This window comes from Danio rerio, chromosome 22 (genome assembly GCF_052040795.2).
Source record: "Danio rerio strain M-AB ecotype USA chromosome 22, GRCz13ab, whole genome shotgun sequence".
In the NCBI taxonomy this organism is placed as follows: domain Eukaryota; kingdom Metazoa; phylum Chordata; class Actinopteri; order Cypriniformes; family Danionidae; genus Danio; species Danio rerio.
This window is the reverse complement of record NC_141042.1, coordinates 10,774,297-10,796,728: the sequence shown is the minus strand read 5'-3', so window position 1 is coordinate 10,796,728 and position 22,432 is coordinate 10,774,297. Positions and strand designations below refer to the sequence as shown.

Below are 22,432 nucleotides of genomic sequence, written 5' to 3'. Positions count from 1 at the left end.
TAGATCTTTACATAAATATATTTTAAAAGGCGTAAACCTATGGAAAGACCTTTAATTGCTGAAATTCATATTAAAATAAGCTTTATTTGCACTGTGCAAAGTAACCTCATGCTGTAAGGCATTTGAAGATATACATTAAATGGAAAAACGTTCATTCATATTACGAACGTTGTAACGTTAAATTTTTTTCCGTTAAAAAGTGTAAAGGTCATCAAATGGAGGATCGCAGAATATAATTTTATCGTTTTGTGTTTTTCGATGTCTTCAGAGTTCGTTCTTCCAAGTTAAACGAACAAGATCGATTTTCAGGTTATCGCGAGAGTTCTTTGAGTTCTTGGAAATAAACAGATCAAGATGGCGCCAGGCCTTTCTTATATGACCCTATACATGCCTATAGCGTGAACACGTAATTTAAGTCATGCAAATGCTTTTACAAAATCGCAGTTTCTCCGTTTACAAGTAAATGGTAATGGTTTTCAAAAACGTTTACAATCCCCCCAAAACATTTATCGTGTAAATGAGCACCCAAAACACACAAAATGTTATTAGTAAAAATTGTGTCATTTTTAATCACCACAAACATAGAAGATAAAATACATGTGTGCTAAAACACATAATAAAGACATTTGAAGAGCATTTACAAAATGCATTTAGTAAAATATAAACCACAACTGGGCCCAAATTACAACAGTTTGTCTAAAAAAACTGTAATGCATTTCCCTTATGACTTATCTGTAATTAGATCAATGTTTTACGCCTATATTCATATCTAAATTCACAAAACACACACAAATGAACACAGGCATGTCTTTCTAGTAGCTATATCGCGCCGCGCCGCCAAACTGCGATACTTCACGAGGTTTGACGTAACCAAGCGCATACAAAAATACACAGATCCGCTCTTCACACGCTATATTAATCTTGCTTAGCAAACAAAGCGTTAAAACCGATCGAGTGATGTCTAATAGTCGAAGTGATACGACGAAACTCGCGGTTTAAAGCAGTAAACGTCAATAATTCACAATTACATTCAATAACATTCAAATGGCGATGCAACACAATACAATAGAGGAACCGTCAGCCAGCGAAAATGGGAGATAAATAATCATCCAACACTTATCGGGTGGAGATTACCTCAAAATCACTCTTGATAATAGGGTCTCAAACACAACAGACGTTTTTCAGCCGCACTTTGGGTGTCTACTTGAGAAAAACTAATACGCAAAAAGCCTGGCTAAAATGTAGTTCAGCATTTGCCACAGACGGAGTCCTTCTGGCGAACCTGCTTGAAGTAAATGTCACACTGCTGTAACACCACGCTCCCTCCTGCAAGTAAATAGATAATATTTAAACAATGTGTCTTACCTTTTACCGAGTCCCTTCTGAGAGCATTGAAATGAGAGCCGCCGAGCTCCCTGCCATGAAACAAAAATGGCTCTCAGAGCTTCAGAGGGCGAGAGTTTCGGAGTGGCTGGCTGGAAGAAGGGGCGGAGCCACCGCGAAAATAGCTAGCTGGGTTCAAAAATGTTTTAATAAGTGCACTTGAATTATTTAATGTTTTTTTGTGTGTTCAAATAGAGATAAATGTATTTATAATATACAAGAAAATATGCCCTTGGTCTGTTAAATAGTTTTATAAATTAACATTTTTACTAGTAATGCAGTCATAAATTGTCATAAATAATGTCACAAATACACATACACATCAAATATAAATGTTTATTCATGAAGAAAACATCAAAATGGGTGATTTGTATTAATACAAGGTTGTAGTTTAGGAGTGGGGGATGGGCAAGCAGAAGCACAACCCCCACCAACTGGTTGAAAAACAAAATACATGCTCAACAGTAATAATGTGTATCTCACAATTTACAGCTTTGTTCTTTGTGATTCGTAAACATATCTGATGTCACGTCAACACAGCAACGTGAAGATTATGAACATTTACATTTAAAAAGCACCAAACTTCACAATACAATATTATAAAAAAAATTAGCAAGCATTTATAAGCAAATCACGACAATTGCAATATGTCTGTTGATATTTGGAGACCTCCACAACAAATGCTAGGATATAGCATTGTATATGCTGTGTGCCATGAAACAAAATGGCTGCCAGAGCTTCAGAGGGCAAGAGTTTATGAGTGGCTGGCTGGAAGAAAGGGGCGGAGCCATCACAAAAATAGCTAGCTGGGTTCAGAATTGTTTATAATAAGTGCACTTCAATTATTTATTTATTGTCGTCAAATAGGGAAGAATGTGTTTATAATATACACGAAAAAACGCCCACGGTCTGCTGAATTGTTTTGCAAATTAACATTTTTTACAAGTAATGCAGTCATAAATTGTCATAAATAATTTGCCATAAATACATCAAATATAAATGTTTATTTATAATAAAAAACATAAAAAAGGGTGATCATATAAATAAAAGATTGTTGTTTAGGAGTGGGGGATGGGCAAGCAGAAGCACAACCCCCACCAACTGGTTGAAAAACAAAATACATGCTCAACAGTAAGAATGTGAATCTCACTATTTGCAGCTTTGTACTTGTAAAAGTAAAACCAAATTCGTAAACATATCTGACGTCACGTCAACACAACGTGAAGATTATGAACATTTTAAAAAGCACCAAACTTCACAATACATCATTCTAAAAAAAATTATCAAGTATTTATAAGCAAAACACAACAATTGCAATATGTCTGTTGATATTTTAAGACCTCCACAACAAATGCTTGCTTATTGACCTTATTCTAAAATGCGGAAGTGCGCCTGTTTTCGCGATTGTCTTAGAACTTCCGATTCAGTCGCCTATGGGAGAAATGACTAGGAATAATAAACGGCAGAAAATGGCCAAACTACTTGCTCAACAAACAAATGTTTGCATGACTACACAGACCAAGTAGCATAATATAATAAGAAAATATTAAATTGCAACATCAAGCAGCGTAACGAGCAGTTGTTAACGTCAAAAAATGAATGGAAGTGAACAGGCCCGGATTGGCTAATCGGGAGGACCGGGAGAATTCCCGGTGGGCCGGTCTGTTTTTTGGCCGCGAGGGCCGGTGTCCCTAGCTGCTTGCACTCTCAGCAGTCACACTTTTTTCTTCTATTTATTTATTTGACCATAGCTTTTCTCTTTTTAATCATTATTTTGCCGCAGTGCCGCTCTTTTTATTTATTTTCTCACAGCCCCGTGAGAAAAATGCAGCCTGCAGGTTAACTAACGTTAATGATGATGATGTAATGTAACTATCGACCCCAATCAGCGGCACCTTAGTGAATATAAGAATTCGAATAAAATGAATAATACACCTGCTCAATGAAAATCAAATGATTCACTACATTAATAAATCTGACATAACTTGATCAGAAATCTAAAAATAGGAGAAAAAGATTGAGCCATCAAAAGAAAGTAGTGCTGTGTCTTAAGGGTCACAAGTCATTAGTTATTTTTTACTCTACCTGATAGCGCCAATGTGGTCCAGTGGTAAGCACAATGCATTTCAATGTCGCAGACCTGAGATCGAATCTCCCTTGAAAAATCTTTTTTTTTTTTTTTTTAGATTTTATTGTTAAGACATAAAATACTGTTAGGGCTGTTGAACATTTGAATTTCTAAAGCAGCAGTTTTCTTGAAAAAGATGTGATAGTGCCATTAGTAACTGAATTGGAATCAGTCTGAACTGAGGTGGGCCGGTCTGGCTTGAAACTCCAGGGCTGAAAATGAGTCCCACTCCGGCCCTGGAAGTGAATGTGACCGGAAGTCGCGAGACAAAAAGATTCAAATGGCAGCGCCCGCTCGACAGCTGAGAATAAGGTGAATAGCATTGTATATGCTGTGTGCCATGAAACAAAATGGCTGTCAGAGCTTCAAAGAGCAAGGCTGTGTCCGAAACTGCCTACTACTCAGTAGGTACTGCATTTGAATTTAAAACATACTACTCGGCCGTTAGAAAAGTGCGTTCTATACAGTATGAATGTGAAAAGTACGAATGGAATTCGGACGTACTACATCCGCCATTTTATCATGGTCACGTGACCTACCTGCGTCAGTTGCGTCACCTCACTTCCATTCATGAATTCTCTTACAGGGCAATATGGGATAGCGCAGCGTGCATGGGCTGCGCACTTCAGAATCTCGCCGGAAGTAGTAAGTCATCCGGGTACTTCTCGCCTACTGATTTTCGAATTCTATGAATTCGGACATACTACTCGGCTCGCATACTGATTTTAGCGTACTATATAGTATGGAAGTATGCGGTTTAGGACGCAGCCCAAGAGTTTCAGAGGTTGACTGGAAGAAAGGGGCGGAGCCATCACAAAAATAGCTAGCTGGATTCAGAATTGTTTATAACAAGTGCACTTTAATTATTTAATGTTTTTGTGGTCAAATGGGAAAGAATGTGTTTATAATATACAATAAAAAATGCACACTGTCCGTCGGTGAATTGGTTTACCAATTAACATTTTTGCTAGTAATGTAGTCATAAATTGTCATAAATTATTTGTCACAAAATACACATATACATCAAATATGAATGTTTATTTATGATGAAAATCTCTAATAAATGGGTGATTACATTAATACAAGATTGTATTTTAGAAGTGGTGGCGGGCAAGCAGAAGCACAACCCCCCACCCACTGTTTGAAAAACATAATACATGCTCAGCAGTAAGAAGGTGAATTTCACAATTTACAGTTTTGTACTTGTAAAAGTAAAACCAAATTCGTAAACATATCTGACGTCACGTCCACACAACATTAAGATTATGAACATTCACATTAAAATAAGCACCAAACTTCACAATACATCATTATAAAATCTTTTTAATTACGCATTTATAAGCAAAACACAACAATTGCAACATGTATGTTGACATTTGGAGACCTCCACAACAAATGCTAGCTTATAGCATTGTATATGCTGTCTATCTTGAAACAAAATGGCTGTCAGAGCTTCAGAAGGCAAGAGTTCCGGAGTGGTTGGCTGAAAGAAAGGGGTGTAGCCATAAAAAAAAAAGTTATCTAAATTAAAAAAGGTTTATAATAAGTGCACTTGAATTATTAATTTTTTTTCATACATTTATTTTGTAATAAATACACATACACATCAAATATGAATGTTTATTTATAATGAACACATCTAAAAAAAAAATGGGGTGATTCTATTAATACAAGATTGTTGTTTAGGAGTGGGGGATGGGTAACAAGTAGCATAACCCCCACCCACTGCTTGAAAAACATATTACAGGTTCAACAGTAATAATGTGAATCTCAGATTTTTACTTGTAGAAGTGACAATTGAAATCGTGCTTACAAACTTGTTTGTATCTACACCAAATTAGCAAACAGTATATTTGATGTCACTTCAAAACAGCAACATCGAGATTAAAAACATTTACATTCAAGAAAAGAAAATACACCAAACTTTATAATACATCATCATAAAATCTATTAATCAAGCATTTATTAGCAAAACACAATAATAGCAACATGTTTGTTGACATTTAGAGAGCTACAAAACCAATTCTAGCATACAGCACTGCATATGCTCCCTGCCATTAAACAAAATGGCTGTCAGAGCTTCAGAGGGGTGAAGTCTAGATCGGACATGCGGCCGGCTGGAAGTGCGAGGTGCACATTAATACAGCAGCATTTTTTTATGACACTGTTTAACAATAATTAATATTTTACAGTACTGTGACAGTTGTGTTTAGTGTTGGGGTGGGGGTAGGCGTTAAAAAATACAATTTATTGGGTAATTTAGTAGATAACATAAATAATACTCTGTACAACTACTGTTTTTAAAGCTCTGTGATGGTTGGGTTTAGGGTTAAGGTGGGGGTAGACGTTAATAAAATACAATAAATTGGAAATTAAATAAATGATGAAATAATTCTCGTTAACTTCCGGCCGTAAACGTGTCCGATCTACCAACAGCCCTTCAGTGGGCAAGAGTTTCAGAGTGGCTGGCTGAAAAAAGGGGCGGAGCCATCACAAAAATAGCTAGCTGGATTAAAAATGTTTTATACAATTGACAAATTAATAACTTAATGTTTTGTAAACAAATTAAGAAGAAAATGTTCATAATATATAAGAATATAAATGCCCTCACACTTTTACAATTTTCTTTCTTTTCAAGTTTTACAATTTTCTTGTGCAATAGTTTTTCTAGTAATGCAGTCATAGAGTATTATAAAAAAATTGTCATTAATGCACAATATACACCAAATTTAAATATATTTATAATGAAAATACTCAAAGAAGGGTGATTATATTCCTACAGGATTGTTGTTTAGGAGTGGGGGATGGGCAAGCAGACGCCCAGCCCCCACCAACTGGCCAGAAAAAACACATGCTCAACAGTAATAATTGGAAATCTCACAATTTACAGCTTTATACTTGTAAAAGTAAAAATGTATTTGTACAAATTTATATGTTAATCTGCACCAAATTGAGACATTTTGAAGACCTCCACAAGAAAAGCTAGCATATAGCATTTTATATGCTCCCTGCCATAAAAACAAAATGGCTCTCAGAGCTTCAGAAGGCAAGACCTTCAGAGTGGTTGGTTGGAAGAAAGGAGCGGACCCATCACAAAAATAGCTAGCTGAATTAAAAATGGGTTTTAACAAGTGCAAATGAATAATTACTGTTTTATTTTGTGGACAAATTGGCAAGAATATGGTTATAATTTACAAGAAAAAACAAACTGCCCACACTCCGTTTTACTTGTAATGCTGTCATAAATTGTCAAACACTTTGTCATAAATCAACACATTTATAAATGTATATTTGTAATGAAAACATCGCAAAGATTTTTTATTATATTCTTAGAGGATTGTTGTTTAGGAGTGGGGGATGGGCAGGCAGACGCACAGCCCCCACCAACTGGCCAGAAAAAACACATGCTCTGGAATAATAATTGGAAATCTCACAATTTACAGCTTTATACTTGTAAAAGTACAAATTTTATTGTACTTACAAATCTGTTTGTTAATCTACACCAAATGGAGCCATGTATGTTGACATTTGGAGACCTTAGCATATTAGCATTGTATATGCTCCCTTCCATGAAACAAAATGGCTCTCAAAACTTTAGAAGGTAAAAACTTCAGAGTGGTCGGTTGGAAGAAATAAGCGAACCCATCACAAAAATAGCTAGCGGGATCAAAAATTATTTATAATAAGTGCAAATAAATAATTACTGTATTATTTTGTGGACAAATTGGGAAAAATATGATTATAATATGCAAGAAAAAACTGGCCACACTCCGTTGAATGAGTTTACAATTTTATGTATAATAGATTATGTAAATACTATATATGTATATTTGAAATAAAAACATCTCAAAAAGGGTGATCATATTATATACTGGATTGTTGTTTAGGAGTGGGGGATGGGCAAGCAGATGCCAGCCCCCACCAACTGTCAGAAATAACACATGCTCAACAGTTAATAATGAGAAATCTCACAATTTAGATGTGTACTTGTAAAAGTTAAATTTAAAACTGTACTTACAAATTTGTAAATTTTTAAATTATTTTTATGATATCATGTCAACATGGATATTGCATTTACATTCAAGCTTAAAAATGTGCTAAACTTCCCAATAAAAAAATGAATGAATCATTTATAATCAAAGCATGGCAGGCATGTTTGTTGACATTTGGAGACCTCCACAAACATGCTAGCAAACATCTGCATATGCTCCCTGCATGAAACAAAATGGCTCTCAAAGCTTCAGAGGGCAAGAGTTTCAGAATGGCTGGTTGGAAGAAAGGGGCGGAGCCATCACAAAAATAGCATCTGGTTTAAAATTTGTTCATAAAAAGTCCAATAAGCGGAACAATTCATATTTTTAACTATATCATGAATTTAATCAGGGCCATTTAATTGCTCAACAATTTTATGTGTAAATGTTTACCAGTAATGCAGTCAAAATTTCATAAAAACATTCAGTTTAGAACTAAATTGAAATTTAATTCAGAAATTCATTTTAGTTCAGAAATGTGAAAACTGGACTGAAGCAGTTTAAATGTACTAAAACTTAATGAGCTTAATGTTAAGCTGCTTTGACACAAACTACATTGTAAAAAGTGCTATAGAAATAAAAGTGAACCGAACTGCATAAATAATTTGTTGTAAATACACAGATATATCAGACATAATTGTATATTTAAAATAAAAACATTTAAAAAAGGGTGATTATATTCCTACAGCATTGTTGTTTAGAAGTGGGGGATGGGCAAGCAGACGCCGGCCCAACCCCCATCAACTGGTCTGAAGACAAAAGCAATCTTACAATTGACAGCTTTTTACTTGTAAAAAAAAAGAAAAATTCTTACAAATTTGTTTGTTAATTTACATCAAAGTCTCAAACATAATTATGATGCAGTCATGTCAACAGGGTGTATTAGAAATTATGGATATTTACATTCATCCAACAAAATGCACCAAACACAATACCATATCAAAATTGTGTAATAAAGCATTTACAAGCAAAACATAACAATTGCAACATGTTTGTTGACATATGAAGGCCTCCACAACAAATGCTAGCATGTAGCATTGTAGCACATAGCATTATAATCTCTCAGTCAGTTTGTTGATGTAAAATAGAAACGTTTTATACAGGCTACTATAAACAGGGGCAGATTTAATGATTATTGGGCCCCAAGCAATTCCAGCCATGGAATCAAAGTCCTGAATTGCACCCTGTCTACATTTATTTAATTTTTATTTGTCTTTTAATATCACTTTATCTTTTATTCAACACATTAAATAAATGCAATCTCTACATTTTGTGTTTAGTTTTCCTGAAATGAATTTACAACTAAAATAACACATATATATATATATATATATATATATATATATATATATATATATATATATATATATATATATATATATATATATATTCACCTTATTCTGCCATTTGAATCTCTTTGGCTCAAGACTTCCAGTCTCATTCACTTCCACTCATTTTTAGACGTTAAAAACTGCTAGTTATGCTGCTTGATGTTGCAAACTGATATATTCTTATTATATTATTCTACTTGGTCTGTATAGTAATGCAAACAATTGTTTGTTGAGCAAGTTGTTTGACCGTTTTCTGCCGTTTATTATTCCTAGTCATTTCTCCCATAGGCGACTGAATCGGAAGCTCTAAAACAATCGCGAAAACAGGCGTGTTTCCGCATTGAAGAATAAGGTCAAAGATATATATATATATATATATATATATATATATATATATATATATATATATATATATATATATATATATATATATATATATATTATACATTTTACTGCTGGACAGCTCTGTGATGCATAATTTATTTGGTAATATTATTATTAATACATAGCATTACATTATTATAACAGTATTATATTTGATTGTATACTAAATAATGTTTAATTACGTTAAAATTGTATTTATTTAACACTCAACATAAAAAATATGATAGCAAACAATGTTATATATAGTTTACAGGTATAATTGAAACGTCTAGATATTTATTGGAGGCCCCTAAATTCCTTGGGCCCTAAGCGGCTGCTAACCTCACTTGTTGGTTCAATCCGCCCTGACTATATATATATATATACTGTATATATATATATATATATATATATATTAACACAACCACTAGTCAGATTTAGCATGCTTATTAGCATGGCTAGAACTGTTTTTATCTATCTTTTAAACTACACATCTATTTAGTATTTTTTTGTAGCATTTTCTCTTTAGTGTGTAGGGACATTTCCCCAAGCCTCTTGATGGCGGCCATTTTATGATTTGGTGAACAGCCCAGTAGTCAACACAAAACAAACACATAATCACAAATATCCGCAGTAAAGAAATGCACATTTTTTTCAGAGTTGGCTTTTATTCACATATTTTTAAATTTAAAGAGATTTTGATACCCTTACAAATATATTTGTTTATTTATTTAATTGGCAGCCAGCTGGTGTAGATACAGCATCTACCAGCAGGGGTTAATATCACCATGCGAACCAGCTAATCATTGATGGTGTTGGCCCAATAATGGCCTGGAAGACATCTTTGGCAGAGAGCACGAAATTCAGCAACTGAATTATTCAAATCATGTGGCTTGTTGAAGGGAGCAGACAATAAAACGGACAACTAATCCAGTAGACTTGCATTGAAGGAGGGGCTAGAATATGTGGCTGTCCAGGCTATTTTGACTGAGGCTAGTGAGCAACCACCCAGCAACCATACACAACACCTTAGCAACCGTATAGTAATAAGCTCAATACAAGCACATTGCAACACCATGGAAACTACGCTAGCATCATACACACGCAAACACCACTTACCTTTTCTTCAGAAAAATAAATTATATTGATATTTCTTTGAGAATGCTGAATGTTACCCTGTCAAAATAACATCACAGACGATTACAATGCTTATGACTACAAATACATTTGAAATCATCACATTTTAACCATTGAAACCAGTACATTTTAATAGTTGCTAATTTGCTAATCCATTAGTTTTAATACGAATAACCAGTAGAGACCTACAGGATTAATAGTTTCCATTAAAACCATTACAAAACCATTAGAATAGCAATTGTGGTCTCTATTGGGGATTGTTTTACAGCAGGGTGAATAGCAACATGCACACACACACCATGCTAGCTATTCTTGTAGGCTACTGTAGAATCTTACTGTTAGCATTGTGCGAGATCTTTATACACTGTTTCTCATATCATCAATTCAGTCAGAATATCTGATGTAACTACTGACACTGTTCATCTATATTTAAGTTCTAAATATGCATTGTAGGCTGCACGGTGATGCAGTGGGTATCACGATTGCTTTACAGCAAGAAGGTCACTGGTTTAAGCCATGGCTGGGTCATTTAGCATTTCTGTGTGGAGTTTGCATGTTCTCTGCATGTGCATGTGGGTTTCCTCCTGGTGCTCCGGTTCCCCCCACAAGTCGAAAGACGTGGTATAGGTGAATTCGGTAGGCTAAATTGTCCGTAGTGTATGTGAGTGAATGAAAAACATACGCTGGATAAGTTGGCGGTTCATTCTGCGGTGGTGACCTCAGATTAATAAAAAGACTTAGCTGAAAGAAAATGAATGAATGAATCTGCATTGTGTTAAAATTGCTGGTTTTGTGTTTCATTTTCTCTCATTGGTGGGACAGACTTGTAGCCCTGCGCTGAACTTGGGCGGATTGGCCATCTGGCAATTCTGGCAAATGCCAGAAGGGACGGACCATTTTTTAAATGTGGGCCGATCAGTTTGAAATTTTTTATTAGATTTTTTTTATGTATAGTTTTTACACGCAGACAACTTTTATCTCTTCCAAGATGTGATTATGATGTTGATGATAATAGCAATAATAATAATAATAAATGTTACGCATTTGGCCCGATCAGCAATGGCAGGCTGGTTTTGAGATGGGCTGACCAAATCCGACCTAATCAGAGGTTACGTGGACATAATCAAAATCTGGCAAGAATGTTAAAATAACAGTAAGTGCAACACAAGCTAACTGTCAAAGATGTACCGTAAAATAAAAGAAAGGAGGTGCCAAAAATCTTAGAGAAAGCAAAAAAGGGGGAAATGTGGTGGCGCATTGAGTAGAGATGACGCCTCACAGCAAGAAGGTTGCTGGTTTGAACCTCCTCTGGTACAGTTGGTGTTTCTGTGTGGAATTTGCATGTTCTCCACGTGTTGACGTGGGTTTTCTCCCAGTGCTTCGGTTTCCCCCACAAGTCCAAAGCATGCACTATAGGGGAATTGGGAAAGCTAAAATTGTGTGAATGCGTGTATGGGTGTTTCCCAAAACACATGCTGGATAAGTTGGCGGTTCATTTCGCTGTGGTGACCCCAGATTAACAAAGGGACTAAGCCGAAAAGAAAATGAATGTATTTATAAATTTGTTATAAATGGGTTGTTCTTGTTCCACTCACATACATTAAATGTTTAAAAATCTATTAAATATGGTACAGCTTATATTAATTCACCATTTGTACACCAATAGAGGTAGTGAATGTGGATGTCCGTGGGTGGGGCTGAGTCGGTCTGGTAATGTGGGCAGGTGTGGCTACAGTTCCAGGGCTGAGTTTTTGTCCCAGTCCACCCCTGGCTGAATTGACACAATTGGTTGAGGCTGTTTTTCTACACTCTCAGAAATAAAGGTACAGGAGATTTCACTGGGGTAGTACCTTTTTAAAAGATACATATTTGTACCCAAAGAGTCCACAGTGGTACCTCAAAAGTGCACAAATATACCTAAAAAGTACATTTGAGGTGCCATTATGGACCCTTTAGGTACAAATATGTACCTTTTGAATATGTACTGCCCCAGTGACAGCTCCTGTACCTTTATTTCTGAGAGTGTATGCAACACACTTCTCAAACAGATTGGTTCCACTTTTTGTACAAAGGGAAACATTCATAAACTGTGGATATTTTTTATTTAGATTATTGCATTGAAAAAGTGACACTGAGCCTAAAATGTTTCCTTTAGAATAACTGATTCAATCAATTTCAATAATAAAATCAAACGTTCTCTCCATGAAATCCAATACAAAGACATCTGCTAGCAAACAGAACCACACGCCGCATGATGAAACTTGTTTTTTAATGTGCAGGTCAAATTCATTACACACATGAATGAACTCTTTCAATTTCATTCAGGTTCCCGAACCCGTTAAAAAGATGCAAGCCTGAGTTGTACATGCTTTAAGAGATTAAAATAAATTTCAAATGGGTCCGGTCACAAAACATACAATGTAACATGCGGATTACATATCTTTCACATAGCATCTCTCAAGTGGGGGAAAATATGACTGATAAATAACATTACAGATATACAACAGGATCATGCACACCGTTTACAGTTTATGGATACAATTACAGGAGACTGTATCTACAGAAATGCGATAAATAATGAAATACTGTATATTTAACACTCTATCGGTATATATTAGAATTTTAGATTTAAGGGCTGCCTGACATTACATGTCAACTTCGCAAAAGATTTAGCAAACTTTTTCGTAAGATCTTGTATATACAGTACTTTTAAAAAAGCAAAATATTTCTGTTTTTTTTGGATTTCTGAATTGGGTGGCAACACATAAAACCTGAGGTCACGTAACTATTCCATGTATTGTCAGAAAAGTGGTTAATTCGTAAACAATCATACGATTTCATTAGTGCGAAAATGTATTACTTTTAAAAGGAGATGAACCCCAACTCACACCCCTAACCTTAACCTTCATTGGGGAATGAGCAAAATTTACTGAAATATATGAATGAAAAAGTACAAATTTTAAAAATATTTCATCCCACCTTATATTAAGTGTCCTTAACTAATATGTACTTACACAGAAATTAATAATTCATTACAATGTATTAATTGTGTAAATACATGTATTTACTGTGTACTTATGCTTGGTTAAATACCTGTATATTACATCTGTAATTAACTTCTGTAATTACTGTTGACCATCCCTTACACATTAACACACCCTTAAACCTACCCATACCACCAAACCTGTCCATAACCCTACCACTATCCCAACTCACGAGCAAGTGTTCTCAAATCCATTATGAACACAGTGAGTATGATGGATTTGTTTTTTGATGCAAGTACATAGTAGTTAAGGACACTTAATATAAAGTGGGATAAAAATTAGCCACTAATTCAAAAGTTACGAACTGCCATGAGATTGAGTTGCATAAAACATGATAGGACAAATTGTTTTGAAGATACAGAACAAAAATTTTTTCACATGATTCATTTTTGGCTACCTTAGCCAGAATGGTATATGCAAGTACTTTTAGGTATTGCCCTTACTTCGCAACTAGTAAATTATACATTCATGGCTATGTTAAACTTGCAATTGCTCAAGATGCAATCTCAAAGTTCGAATTATTGGTACGTTTCACCAGTAGACATTTTGGCAGATACTGAAAACCCTTTATAGCTGGATAACTGATATTTAAACTGATAAGTATATGACTTTTTTCTGATTCTGATCATAAAACTGAAATGCAAACAGTGGACAACTGATTTTGTTTTAATCAAGGGATGTGCAAGGAACTACGTAGTTTAGCATTTCATAATCATGCTCTGGTTTCATTTCAGGTTTTTGAGTCTTTTTTTATTGTTCTGATGATTTGATTCAAGTATGCTTGCATAGGAAGACATTGAAAATGTGTACTATTGGTGTGACGTCTAGAGCAAGGATGGGAAACACTGATCTAGATCTTTGTTTCTGTGAGTTTTTAGCATTAACTCTTTGTGGTATCACATAATGACAGATCTGAAGTGGATCAGCATTTATCAGCCACTATAAAGGTGCCATTATTTTGTCCTTAACTAATTATTACAGTAATGTCCAAGCACATAGAAATAAAGCATCAATCAGTACTTGATCTTCTGCACTCTACAAACCGTCCAATGATGTTATACTTTGTCATGTAATCCACCAGCATGATGCTGGTTACCTTGGCCCGGATCTACAGGTAAGACCTTCATGTCAGGTTTGCAAGTAGAAAAAAGCTCACGTCCTAGTGAAACTTAATAATTGCTTTAGTTGCAAATGTCTTGCACTTATGGTAAAGTCTGACTAAATTTGAATGCAGTATCGATTAGTCTTCAGCCTTACCCAAATATGATTTTCCATGTTGTGTGCATTTACTCATGTGATGCAACAGAAAACTTGCGTAAAGTGTGTGCCTTATGCTGCGTTCACACGAGACGCGGAAAAAGCGTCAAGCGTGAATAATTCGAATGAGGCGGCATGAAAGACACGATTCACGCAGATGAAGCGACGCGAGTTGAGCGTTTGGTGAGATTGACGCGATTAACATGCATTTTACGCAAATCTCTCCAGTTGGAAATATCTGAACTTCAGCAGACATTCGCACTGCTTTAACCAATAAGGAGCTTTCTCTTGTTGGGGCATGCTAATTACGTAGCGCTTGTTGTTGGTGTCCCGCGGGGAAATCCTCCTACCGACACCAGGGAACAGTTGATCAAACTGGGCTCGGCTCAGTCGGAAGCCCCGCTAAAAGCTTCCATCATTCAGGTTAAGTTTCTGGAGGAGTTTATAAACTCACGAAGCTGGGTGCACCTATGAAAGGAACTTTTGGACTCAGACACGGCTCTAAATGAATCGACACCATTTTGTTTGCCTTCCTAAAGCACATTAACACAGTTATTCTCTAGCTCAATAAATCTATGTTAGCCATTTAGCAATGAAGCTAGAGTCACCGGGCAGACAGAAGCCCTGCTCATGACGCAATTCCACATCTATTGTGAAGCGAACTTGACACGCAAATGAAGTGGATTTGAAGCACAAATGAAGTGAATAAACTCAAAATGTTCACACGTATTTTTATTTATATTCACGCGAATATTTCGATTTATCCACATTCGCAGAGTCTGGTGTGAACACAGAATAAGGCAGATTCTACGGTAGAGATGTGGCCAACTCAAGAAATTTGGGAGCATCTTATAAAATCACAAGTTGAAGACTAGTAAAAACGCATTTGTGTCTTCGTTAAACTTGTAATTGCACAACCTTCGTTACTCGAGTACCGTTTTAACAGTAACATCTGACCAGATAAGAATAAACAATCTATCAGTCCACATCTTTCTGAGCAAATCTACAAAAATGTCCTATAAGGTTCTACCAAGTTCTTATTGGCTGGTTCACTCTTGTGATGTACCTATATGCTTTCGTCCAAAACAATACAGCATCAATCAGCCCTCAACTATCTGAGCAACACTACAAAACATCCACTAATGTTCTACCATGATTTCATTGGCTGGTTTACCTGTGTGATGCTTGCACAAATGATAAAGCATCAGTCAGTCCTCGACCTTCTGCGCAACTCTACAGAATGTCCAGTGATGTTCTACCGTGTTCTCGTTGGCTCGTTCACTCATGTGATGCACTCGTGTGTTGCGAATCGTAAAGCCTTGTTTGGAGATGTACTCCACTAAGTGCACTCGAAGGGACACCTCTTGGTGATAGTCACATGGTCCAAAGGTAAAAGACACTTGAAAGTCTCTGGTGTCCATCATGTGTTTATTCCATCTGGTGAAGTTGTTAGAGATGCCTTCAAGAAGCGCGTGAACTTTGGTGGTGATGGTGAGTTGCGTTATGATAACCGCCACTGGGTTTGAGTATTTGGACAACTTACGAGTACTTGAAAGTTCTACCACTTGCTCAAAGGTGTCCAGCGGGTAAAGAGGTTTGGTTTCACCTAAACACTGGATTAAGGGTTCAATCTGGTAGAAGTCTGCTTCCTTACGGAGGAGCTCAGTTTCTTTGAAGTCACACGGTAACGTCAGTTTGGATGTTCGTAAGAAGTTTAAGATGTAACGGAATAAAGGACCATCTCGGTCGATGAAATAGTTGCCCTGGGTGTCTCGTGTGGTGGGGAAGTCCCCGCGAAACATGGCGCCCAACATTGAGTCTGGATAACGCTGGAGCGTGGAAAGTGATGTGGTGTACAAATGGCCACCAACGTTCAGTGTAACCGTATCCATCATCTACAAGATAGAAGAAGATAGGTGAAAGCCATTTAATGCATTAAAGATGTATTTTGTATTGTTGATAATGGAACTGATTTGATAATCAGTGTTGATTGTTATGACATGAGAAACTCTGAACCATTCCTTGCTGACAAGGACAGTTTGGACCAGCATGAACTGAATGCAGATCCATTGATTTTATGCTGTAATAGTTGGTGGGCCATTAAACCCATGCTGTTACCCAGTAAAACATCAAGTGTATTTCTAGTAACCAAGATAGATTCATTGTAGTCCAGAATTGAAAACAACATCTGCTTGTTCAGCCGCATTACACACATCAGTTTCTATGGAAACTATAGAATGATAAACTGCGCTGCAGAATGTATGGATTGTGGTTTAAAATACCACATGGAATGTTTGGGGTTTCAACAATGTTTTCACTAAATGGAATAAGACAGTACGGCCTACTCTCTGTGCTTGTTACTTTTTTCTTTCTCATCTAGCAACACCTAGCAAATGCTTAACAACCAGCCTACAGACTCTAGCAACCCCCTTAAAATGCCTTGAAAACCACAAACACTGTAGTATATACGCAAAACAATAAAAAACTGCATAGCAAACAATCGTATATTACAAATAAACAAGGTTGGTCAGTGGGAAAACTGAAGGGGTGTGTGAGATGAGCAAAAGCTAAAAATGCTAAATTAAAATTTATTTTAAATGTATTAAATTCAATTAATAAAAAAACTAAAGGGAAGCCATTAATTCGAATGAAATATGTTGTGAATTAGGATATTGATAAGGGTATTTACAAATTTAAATTAACTAATGACTCTATACATTTAGACGCTGATAACCAATATATAAGCGAATAGATAGAAATATGTATATACATTTCTCTAAAAACATTTGATCTAATACAGTGAACAACAGATTTTATTTTAACACCTTAACTCCAGAAAACATGGAAACTTGAAGAAAAAAAAATTTAGCAGTGGAAAAACTCTCATACTGCTGACATCTGGACTTTCCAAAGCAACTACTTAGCATCACTCTAGCATCCAGCTAGGGCTGTGCGATTAATGAAAATTGAATCGCAATGGCAACTTGAATCATTGCGATTAGCTAATTGCAAGAGGCTGCGATATGAAATATATATGTATTCTATAATTTCCCTGACACAAATCAAATGTATGACTGCTGTCTGTGCGGCAGTCAGGGCCGGATCAAGCTGAACTGGAGCTCTAGGCAAACAACGATCACGCCGCCCTCAACCTGAAAATAAAAACAAAGGTGACCAGTTGCGGTCTTGGCGGTGTCGGGGACCCAAGTGAGGACCGGTGGCAGAGGTGTGGGGTTATGGCGGTGTTGCAGATGAAGGACATGGATGTCGGCCCCGTTGACAGTTTTACTACCCAATTGAGAGAGCACACTTTCATTCTGCCCAATCAGAATTATGCAACCGAACTATGCGGAACGCCCACAATAAAACAAACAAACAAACAAACAGGAAAGCACAGACAAGTGGGATGATGGCGTCTGCTGCTTCAGAAGCAATAATCACCCAAATATGATTTTTCATGTTGTCATTTGTGCATTTACTCATGTGATGCAACAGAAAGCTTGTGTTAAGCTAGTACCCTATGCTCCGTTCACATGAGACGCGGAAGAAGCATCAAGCGCGAATGATTCAATGAGGCGGCGCAAATAAGACAGCACGAAAGACGCGATTCAGGCGGATGAAGCGGCACGAGTTAAGCATTCTGTATGATTGACGCGCAAATCACTCTAGTAGGAAAAATCTGAACTTCAGCAGACATTCTCGCTGCTTTAACCCATCACTGCTGTCAATTTACTGCTGTCTGTGTGACAGTCAGGGCTGGAGCAAGATGAACTGGCGCTCTAGGCAAACGACGATCCCGCCAGCATCAACCCGAAAGTAAAAACGAAAGTGACCGGTTGCGGTCTGGTGGTGTTGCGGACCAAAGTGAGGACCGGCGGCGGAGGTGTGGGGTTATGGTGGGTGCCGCGGATTAAAATGAGGACGGGGGGTCACGGATGTCGCCCTCACTATGTTGCCTCTATGGCCACATCGGTCCTGGTGACAGTCTTACTAGCCAACTGAGTGAGTGCACTTTTGTTTTGCCCAATCAGGATTGTGCACCCGACCTATGCAGAATGCCCACAGTAAAACAAACAAACAAACAAACAAACAAACAAGTGGGATTATGGCGTCTGCCTCTTCAGAAGCATTAACTGATGAATTTATATAAAAAAAAAACAGCATGTCAGTAATATGGGAATATTTTAGTTTCAAAGTCACAGACACCGAACAAAAACAGGTCATTTGTAAGAGCTGTCACAGAATTGTTGCCACAGCATGAGGAAATACAACAACCAGCACCTAAAAAAGCACAACAGGTGGCTACGTTTATGGGTAGTGTCTTTCTAAAAAGTAATCTGAAAGTATTGCCAGTGCCACTCAATGTAGTAGCTAGCAACAGCAAGTTGCAAAGTTCAGAGTTGTTTGCAGCTGTCACCCCATATGAAAAACATCACGAAGGCGCCAGGAGATAACCAACGCCGTAACTCACTACTGTTTGCTATAAAGAAAAATTTGTGCTTAATTTTTTTTTTTTTTAAACAAATTTTGTATAAAAGTCAAAGTATGTTAATATCTGTTTAGTTCCTTTATTAACTAACACTCACTGCATTTTAGCAGTAAGAAGCTACGATACAAAATATTGAGCTAAAGCTTGACTACAAAATCAAATCGTAAAATCAAATCGAAATCAAAATGTCCGTTATAAAAATAAAATCTCAGATATTTTCCCCAAATCACACAGCCATAACATTTCCCACAATATTTCCGTGTTTTGTACACTATTTCTGCTCACACTGTACACTGCTTTACTCTCTTCATTAATATTTACCATGTGTGTCCAGTCTCCATTCTCCATGTGGTCAACTGTTCCTCTTCAGTGATGGTGACAAATAGCTTTCTCTGCAGCCTTTATGGTGCATAAACACCTCACCTGTTGTAAACTGTAGAAATATATATTGTTTAACTGTTTACATGGTATATTCTAGTGTAATATTGACGAATATCACCATGAAACCATGAATGAACGAAATCAATGACGCATCTGAAGGACACCTTAGGATTTTCCCAGCATCCCAGCCAACAACATTATTCAAATATCTCAGAAATAACAACAAATCAGCTACGAAAAGCATAGATGTATTGACATTAATGAAATTATTTATAATATTTTACTACGCGTGTTATTTGATATACGAATAATATATTAAATAACACCAAACAACCATGTAATAGTCATTATATATCGTACTATATTAATTAAAAATTACTTACTTGTATCACTTCGTTAAAAATACGTAAATAAAATCGTGAATTTAGCCTCTCCTCCGCGTCGGATCTGTAACGTTACTTCAGTTGTTTCAGCACGTCCAGAGCATCAGGAACATGGAGGACAGAGGGATTAAAACAGAGACAGTTTGCTTTCCTGTGGGTTTTTTCATGACTTTTTCCCAAAATATATACGTGTTTTTAATCCAGCAGGTTCTTTGGCGTCTCGTTTTGCGTGAGTAAAGCCTGTAAAATGACTGTAGTGTTTACGTTGTGTGGATTCACAGAGCAGGACATATGAGCTGCTGCTACATCGATGTGGGATGAGCGGAAATGACACACCCACGACCGAAGCCCCGCCCACTACGTAAATCACCACCCCGGCGCAAACATGTTCAGATCAGTTCATCATCTACAGTCAGCAGAGCTTAGGATGAACGTGTTTGACTGCTGGAATGTCCGTGTTTATGTCTGTTTGTTGCAGTTGTTCACTTCTGATGTGATTGAATGTTCTATTAAAACTGTGTGCGCCGACTCCTGATAAATCAGAGAATAAGTTGAAGTAAAATGGGTGAGTAAATATTAACTTTGTCCCATTTAAGATGCCTGTAATGATCAGATTCAATTGTTTTTTGTTTCAATTAATTAGACTTATTGCCACATTCAAAACTATAATGCAACCAAATGTCCTCTATATTTTATTTAGAAGCAGTGAAGCAATACTTAGCTAAATATTTTATATGTAAGCAACAAACAGCTAAATGGACTGACATAGCTCTCTAAATTATTGCTTATTATATCATATTTTGTGTGTATAAGAATTGCACAAGTCAGCGTCCATACGGTCATGGAAAACCTGGACAAGTCACAGAATTTTTACATAGCATTTTCCAGGCCTGGAAAAGTTTTTGGAAAAACAGGAAAAAAACCACAAAGTTTTGGAAAAGACTTGGGAAAACAGATATCTGTATACTTGAATATAGGTTTTGTTGTCTCGACTTCTATTCTGTCCTTGGCCAATCACATAGCCTCACATTATTAGTGCGGTGTGAGCATTATCTAAATACATTTTACATAGATATAAGTTTGGCGTCACGATGGCCAATGGGTAGCACAATCGCCCCACAGCAAGAAGGTCGCTGGTTCGAGCCTCGGCTGGGTCAGTTGGCATTTCTGTGTGGAGTTTGAATGTTATCCCCATGTTCGAGTGGGTTTCCTCCGGATGCTCCGGTTCCCCCCACAAGTCCAAAAGACATGTTATAAGTGAATTGGGTAGGCTAAAATGGCAATTTTGGAGAAGTCATAGAATTTTATTAGTAAATGTGTATTAACTCTGACAAATATAAGTGTACCGAAATATGGTCATATTACTAAAGAATGTTATTAAAAAAATTGTAATAGTTATAAATTACACATATTCAGTGCTTAACATATACAAGTACATCCCTCAAAATTTCTCTTCCTAAATGTTTAGTGACGAATATATATATATATATAGCAGCAGAAGACCACACCAGGTGCCACTCTTGAGTAACAGAGAAACTGAGGTTACAATTTGCTCAGGCTCACAGAAATTGGACAATTGAAGATTGGAAAAATGTTGTCTGACCTCATGAGTCTCAAACTCATTCGGAAGGTAGGGCCAGAATTTGGAGTCAACCACATAAAGGCATGGATCCATTCTGCCTTGTATCAACGGTTCACGCTGGTAGTGGTGGTGTAATGGTGTGGGGGATATTTTCTTTGTACACTTTGGGCCTATTAGTACCAATTGAGCATCGTAACAACACCACAGCCTACCTGAATATTGTTGCTGACCATGTCCATCCCTTTATGGCCACAGTGTACCCTACTTCCAGCAGTATAACACACCATGTCATAAAGCGTTAATCATCTCAGACTGGGTTCTTGAACATCACAATGAGTTTACTGTACTCAAATGGCCTCCACACTCACCAGATATCAGTTTAACAGATATGTTTAATAAATCGATTTTGTACAAATGCACCAAAATATGCATTTGGATATTACCTATTTTCACTATATATATATATATATATGATGTATGTTTATGTGATTATTATAAATACAGTGCTCAGTATATACAAGTACACCTCTCACAAATCTATCCTTTTTTAAATTCATATTTTTAATGTACGATAACGGTCCAAAAACTAGTACACCCAAATTTGTTATAGAAAAATATTAAATATAAATTTAAAAGAGAGGGGGGAAAAAAAAGATTTTGTTATTTTGCTTGAATTGAAATGTTTTATCTTTTAATTTCTAAATATGTCTTGTGACTAAAGTATGATTTTATTAAATGTATATGTTTAATAAACCTGTTTGTTTAAATGCACTGTAAACATTCACTGAGAAATGGATACTAATATTTATTTTAAATGGGCTGTACTTAATCATGCTGAGCACTGAGTTATGTGTAAAACAAACTGTACAAATTCTCAAACACAAACTGAACTTTGAAGCCTCTCTGGTAACAACACAAGAAAT

At 36.4% G+C, this 22,432-nt stretch overlaps 2 protein-coding genes across 5 annotated transcripts in view; both read right to left on the bottom strand.

Annotated features, from left to right (window-relative positions):
* ccdc71 (coiled-coil domain containing 71) overlaps positions 1-1,463 on the bottom strand; it is a 28,984-nt gene extending 27,521 nt beyond the window's left edge. Inside the window, 1 exon segment of the mRNA NM_001044710.1 lies at positions 1,366-1,463. The gene's annotated coding sequence lies outside the window, so the exon portion shown is untranslated.
* An 11,162-nt stretch (positions 1,464-12,625) lies between these two features.
* kctd6a (potassium channel tetramerization domain containing 6a) lies at positions 12,626-20,259 on the bottom strand. Of its 4 annotated transcripts, none has more exons than XR_015520967.1 (4): positions 19,928-20,259; positions 19,485-19,596; positions 13,674-16,569; positions 12,626-13,352 (listed from the first exon to the last, which is right to left on the bottom strand). XR_015520967.1 is itself a non-coding variant. In XM_087302079.1 (3 exons), the coding sequence occupies exons 2-3, from the start codon at positions 19,509-19,511 to the stop codon at positions 15,883-15,885; spliced, it is 714 nt and encodes a 237-aa protein (XP_087158205.1). In that variant the 5' UTR covers positions 19,512-19,596; positions 19,928-20,259; the 3' UTR covers positions 12,626-15,882. The 4 variants fall into 4 exon arrangements, 2 of the variants coding, with proteins under 2 accessions (XP_087158205.1, NP_001074463.1); XR_015520968.1 differs by having other exon boundaries at positions 12,626-13,372; positions 14,387-16,569; XM_087302079.1 differs by having other exon boundaries at positions 12,626-16,569.
* Positions 20,260-22,432: the final 2,173 nt, after the last annotated feature.